Raw genomic sequence first — 6,657 nt, forward strand, 5'->3', positions numbered from 1 at the left:
TTGAACACCATACCAGTCAACAAGGATAGAGTCAAGGAAAGAGTTTCTGGACAAAAAAATAAAAAAAAACACAGCAAGAAATCGTTTGCATATATGCATATATCTTGAGCTGGTTTTTCTTTTTTTCTGCTCAAGTTTTTAGCCATTAGCTATTTTTTAGAGTCTATCGTTTGGTTCGAAACGTTTTTTAGTTGATTGATTTTTAGTCTTGAAATTTTTTCTAGAAATTTATATCCTTTTTGTGGTAGTTTTTAACATGTTCTCGCATTAAAATTTGGTTCAAAAGTTTGAATCAGTTGAATTGATTTCAAATTGAATTTCTAAGTTGAAATTGAAAATCAGTTTAAAACTCTTTTTAATTTTTACTATTGAAGTTTTTACTACTAATTTCAAATTCCATTTGGCTATCTTATAGTTTTCAGTGTGTTTTTTAATATATTATCATATAAAAATTTTGTTCAAAACTCTTTTTTAGTTAAATCATTTTCACTTTTCAAGTTTTTTTTCTTCAAATTTTAGATGCTTTTTGAGTATGAACTCATCTGTAATAGTTTATTCAATTACTCCGACTTAAAAATGTTGTACTTTTGTTACTTTAACTATAAATTTAAAAAGGGTTCTTGAGTATCATTTTAAATGAATTTAATTAAAATATTTAGTTGCTACAACGATTTTAGTTTTCAAATAAATGTATTTGTTAGATTGTTTGCCCTTTTAATCATTGTAAAAATTTGAAATGCAAACAGGCCTTAATTTGTTTAGTCGTTTACATAAACATTAATATAGTTTATTTCCCCTCTTTGAGAGGGGAGGAATTGGTTTTTCTCAGTGGAATATTAACTGTAACTCGTAACTTCCATATTTACAAGTTAACGGTAGCTCAGACATCAGCAGCAGCAGCAACATTTGCCGCGACATTGGCTCTGACGATTTGGCCTGAGGCAACAATAGCAGGCAACAGCAGCCACACACAAATAGCATTGAATAAGGTTATAGAGTTTGCTGCGGCTTAATACTTATACTATATATATATATATGTATATATAAAGTTATATAGCAGACGAACAAGTAACTCCCCTCTCTCCGGGTCTCTCCTCTATGGCGTTTCTCCGCTGCATTGACTTCAATAGCAATTCCGACTCTGAATCTTGCTCAAGTATCAGATCTCTCGAATACTCGAACATTGAGCAATGTTATGTGAGTAAAGCACCCGCATAACTGAATAGCTGCAAATGGTCAATTGGAAAAGTGATGGGAGCGGAATAGGCCAAGGGGTGGGTGGGAGGTGGGGTCACCACTAGCACCACCACCACCACCACCACCACCAGCACCACTCAGTGGCAGTTCATTATGTAAACAAAGCAAGGAAAACAAGAAATCTGGCTACAAATCAATAGAAAATGTTTTCATTTTCATTTTTTTTTCTCATTTTTTTTTTCGCATTGATGGGGCAAATAACAGACTAACTGGCTGACTGACTGACTAACAGACCAACTGACTGACTGACTGTGCCACTAAGTGGGCAAAGTGAGATTTTGACCACAACTCCGATTCCTACAACAACAACCACTCTGTTTGTGACTCTGTAACCTGGTCCAGTTGGCAACTATTATGAATAAACATTTGCCACATGTTGTTGCCTGTCTCAAATGCAATGCATGCGTTTTGGGAAAATTTTCGTAATGAAAATGAAAACTAAAATGAAAATGAAACAAGTAATGAAAAGAGTGTATGCTGTGTGAGATTTTCTTTTTGTAATACCCTAACCAAAACAAAGGGTATATTGAAATAAGGTACCATAAATACCTAAGGTAAATCAACATTAAATTAATCAGATGAAGTCAAGACTGTTATCGAACGAATATCCATTTAAATTGATTGAGAATTACTTGATCATATAGCTTTTGTGAAAAAAATCAATCAAAAATTCTTAAAAAAATATCAATATTTTAGCCTCCAACTAGGAAAATGTTGAAACTATTTCTATTTTGCTATTGAAATCTTTTGGGCATACAAGAATTGTATAAAATCTTTAAATAAGAGTAAACCCTTTTCTTTTTAAGTTCACATGAAACATTTTTAAGTGATGCGAGGGTATTCCAATTTAGATCCGGCGAAAGTTAGATCAATCCTCTGTTGTTTGTTATTTTTATTTCATTTTCATTTCATTGCAATTAGCAAGTCAAAAGGAAACAAGCTGTAGAGTCTAAAAACTTGACCAGTTAGCCGACTCTGACTATTTGCAATGAGGTACAACAGCAGAAAAAAAACCATAAAGCCTGTTTATACATTAGAGGAAGACTTTTGTATATGTGTCTCGATGGTTGGTTATTAAAAAAATAATAATGGAATTTTGTAATATTTGAAGTAGTTACCATAACATTCAACACTTTAAGACCTAAAAAGAGACAAGCAACTTTTGATCCAGATCTACTAAATACATAAACAACATAATTGATAATACTTCAATATTTTCATGAATCCCTTTCATTTTCTGAAATATTTCGCTTAGTGTAGGTGGCATTTAAAGATGACAAAGATGGGCAAGCAACGTGCTCAAACTGTCCGAAGATAATCCATTCGAAATTCTATGAATTATGACAATGATTTTATATTAAATCGGTATTGAGGGCCAGGGGTTAGAGGCGGTATTAAAGTCAAATCGGGAAATGGAAGTCAACAACTTTGACTCGACTATTAATGAAAGTTAACGATTTTTGTTTATTGTCAGGTTTTGCTTGGTTGGTTTTTCGTGATAAAATATCTAGCCAGAAGGCGAAACTGACAAAAAAAAAAAAACAGAAAAAAAAACATTTTTGCAAATGTTTTCTTTGACAAGATATCGCTTATGCAATCGTATCTAATGCTTGGCACTTGGAGGCGTATGCGTAATATGGCCCAAAGCAATGAAAAAAGAAAGAAAAAAAAAAATATTTAATTAGACAATTTCTCTATTATTGGCAGAGAATTCGAATTCGAGACGGAGTCTCGAAATAATATGCCTTTCACAATATTTTTTTTTTTATTTTCTTTTTGCAATTACAGCTGTAACTAATCAAAAGGGCATTGATTTTTATGAACTGCTGAAGCATCCAAATGAAGAGACTGAACCTAGGAGGCGGTAGGTGGTTAGGTGGATAGTTTGGTAAACCTGGGCTAGATGTGGCGTTGGGATGGTTGGCGCGTCACTTGTTCAAATCTTTGCATTTCCAGTGAAACGTGCTGCAGTAAAAGAAAGACAACAACAACAAAAAAAAAATGAAAAATTTAAGGAGGAAAAAAAAAAGAAACGTTAGCCATCATGATGCAAGAGAAAGAAAGTTGCCCCTTGCAAACACATAAACGGCAATCTCCATCAGAGTCAGAGCCAAACCCAAAGCAACAACAACAAGAAGACGGCAAAAAAAAAGGGTTCCAATTGCCGGGTCAGGCCATTCAAACTGGCAACTAGTCACGTTAGGGCCATGTTAGCCAACGAGCCAGAGATCGAGATCCATAATGTGCATATTGCAGTTATAGTTTTTTTTCTACTTGCTTGCCCGTTATCGACTACTCGCTTTTTGACACTAAATTGCCTTGACTAAAAGACTAAGACTTCGACTGCGACTATGAGATTGAGAGTGCTCAGATGGCTTTTACCTTTAACGAAGTGTGAAAGATGTTGGGCTTTGATTCGATTTGATTGCCCAACTTTTGGCATGCAGCACCACACGCTGCAAGGTTTTTGCACTGCCACCGTGAAGATGTAGTTAACAACGTGACTATGTAATCAGCATCAGGCAAGGCAGGCAGGCAGGCAGGCAGGCAGGCAGGCAGGCGATCAGCTATGTAGTATGAAGCTGGCTGGCCAGTAGGAGGAAGTTGGCCCCGCTTTAAGCTTTAACTGCAAATCAGCAATGGCAGTGGCAACAAATGAAGTGGCTGGCTGGCTGGCTGGCTGGCTGCTTGGTTGCCTTGCTCGCTTGTTGTTTAAAAGTGCAAATGATTTTCACCTCCATGATGGTGTCTCTCTCCCTCGATCTGCCTACTTGTGCCTACTTCACTTACATTTCGTTACGTTTCTAATCAAATTAATTTTTGTAGCTGCAACTCATGTCCACGTGTTTGAGATTGGTTATGGGTTGCCACAATGTTGCCCTCACTGGATTATGTCTATTAATATTATGCATGGCAATAGGAGCAACAGCAGCAGCAACTGAATATATTGAATTTTACAATGATTTTGGCAACAATCATGATGATGCAAAGGTGAGTACTTCCCCTCACCCATCTCATTCCTCCACCTTATATTCTTACTCATATTTTTGCAGCTGCATTATACGCATCAATATCATATATCCGATTCAAACAGTCAAGTGCACATTTTACATCGTGAACAGCGTCAAGGTAATCATGTATATGGCTCATACACTCACCTGGAGCCCAATGGACATGTACGCAGCGTACACTATGAGGTGAGGGGATCTCGAGGCTATAGGGCTGTCATTGCCCAACGTTCAGCTCACAGTTTTGTGCATCAGAGTCGAGACTTTGCATATGAACAACAAAGGCAACCATTACAGGCTCTGCCACTTGTTAAGCCAGTGGCTTTTGTCATTTAATATATTTATTAAATTTAACAAACAAACAAAATTCCCGGAGTGCTAAACCGGACACTGCTAACTAAGACAGCAGCAAAAATTTGTCGCATCTTGCCACAGGTCATAAATTCAATAAGTTCAAAAACAAAAAAAATATATATATTTAAAAATTTGTAATTTTAATTAGATTTCAATAAATTCAAATTGCCTGCTAACGATTTTAGATGATGTGATAATGCATTCTATATATATATATATATATAAATGCATAATGAATTGATCGATTTATCTGGACTTATGTATGCAAAATGTTATTAACTACCAAGAACCAATAATGTTAACTCAAATGCAATTTGTAATTAGCCACAAAAAAACAAAAGTGTCAACTGAAAAGAAATGCAACTTGTAAAATGCAAATCACAAGTGTTTTTTTTTTGTCTGATAATCAATTACATAAATTATTTTCTTCCTCTTTAGAAAGCTGAAGTTATAAAAAAAGGACGAAAGGGTTGGAGTAAGTATAAGTATACGGGTAAATTTTTTGGTGTTGCAAGGTCAAGCCGATTACAACGAATCGTAATCAAAGAAAACCATTCTTTTACATTCTTTTTAGATTTTCTTCATTAAATATTTATTTGAATATTATTTTTGAGGTACCTATTTAATCAAAAATACAACTTACTTTTTCAAAATGGCTTCTAACCATCATATCGCCAAAATATCCTTGAAATAATACCAAAGGATTAACCCTGCCATTTTGCAGTGGGTTCTAGGTTACCCTCTTAACCTCTTAGGAAAAGATACTCCTAATAAATGAGATTAACAGAATCAAATTTTTTGGTATTAGACTTGCTCAGGGAACGATTTCCAAGACATTTATCCTGACGTCTACGTTTGTAGAATGATTTTTTTTTATCCTTATCGCGAAACAAAAGAAAGATATAAAATTCAAAACCAAAAAAAGGAGAACCAAGTTCTCTAAGCCCTTCATACCTGCCTGAAATTGAATTTGAAATCTTTCTTTGTTGATCAGAAAGTTATCAAATAGACTTGCCTAATCAAATTGTCATTAGTATTGTTTGAAGTCTTGTCAGTTTATCTACGTATTAATTTCAACAAATTGTCTTTAATTAAACACTTTTTGTTTTGTATTTATGTACCAACAACAAAATTATTAATGTTGGGCCACTTTTCAACAAAAAAAAAAAAAGAGAAACAAAAACGTAAAGGCAACAACCAAAATTAATTTTCAACCTTAATTATTATTAATGAGTGCAAGTCTTTATGTTGTTGTGGTTAACTGCTATTGTTATTGTTATTGTTTGTTGTTTTGTTTTTGGTTGTGTTAATATGGTTAAGTGTATTGGTGAAGCGCGAGCAATTAAATCTAAACAGCAAACTCGTTGACAATGCACAGACGACGTTGAATGACATAAAACTTGGAGTAAGTGAAGTGAAAAGTTGTGGCAAAGAATTGTTATTCCTCTTGATAATAATGATGATGTCTGGCTGTCTGTCTAGCTCAGCTCTATGGTCAGGGTTAAGACCTCAAATATGTATAGACCGCTCTGTGATCAATTTTAAATGATGGCCCAGAAGCCGTTGCCGTCGACATTGTTAATTGCTTAGGCTAATTGCCTCTCTGTCTATGTGTGTGTGTGTACATTAGTTTTTTCCTTTAGTTTATTTTTGTCTGCCTAAGGCTATGAAAAGTCGTTCAAGAAAGTGCCAATCAGTTATGGTTGTTAGCTAGTGTGTGTGTGTGTGTATGTGGTGGGGTGGTCCGTTATATTTTTGCTTTTGACAGCTCACCTTGCCGCTTACCCTTTTGCCTAACCCCGTATTGGGGTTTCATGCAATTAAAAGACAATTTAATGTTGTCTTTCTCTTCCCCTCTCTCTCTCTCTGTTATGGCGTCTCGCGTCTTTTAGCACGCAAGTCTCAAGTTCGTTGCCTAAGTCTTTTGTTTTACATCAGTCAAAAAACATAAAATAGGTGTCGATAATGTTTCCTAGCGTCAAATTAACCAATTTAACAAAAAGATTTTTCATACCCATCAAAAACTAGATTTGATTGG

At 34.9% G+C, this 6,657-nt stretch overlaps 1 protein-coding gene across 1 annotated transcript; it reads left to right on the plus strand.

Annotated features, from left to right (window-relative positions):
* Nucleotides 1-4,123: 4,123 nt before the first annotated feature.
* Nucleotides 4,124-4,614, plus strand: LOC6645846 (cuticle protein 7). Its single transcript, XM_002068571.3, has 2 exons — nucleotides 4,124-4,248; nucleotides 4,311-4,614. The coding sequence occupies exons 1-2, from the start codon at nucleotides 4,168-4,170 to the stop codon at nucleotides 4,599-4,601; spliced, it is 372 nt and encodes a 123-aa protein (XP_002068607.2). The 5' UTR covers nucleotides 4,124-4,167; the 3' UTR covers nucleotides 4,602-4,614.
* The last annotated feature ends 2,043 nt before the right edge of the window (nucleotides 4,615-6,657 follow it).

Source organism: Drosophila willistoni, assembly GCF_018902025.1.
Source record: "Drosophila willistoni isolate 14030-0811.24 chromosome XR unlocalized genomic scaffold, UCI_dwil_1.1 Seg8, whole genome shotgun sequence".
NCBI classification, from domain to species: Eukaryota; Metazoa; Arthropoda; class Insecta; order Diptera; family Drosophilidae; genus Drosophila; species Drosophila willistoni.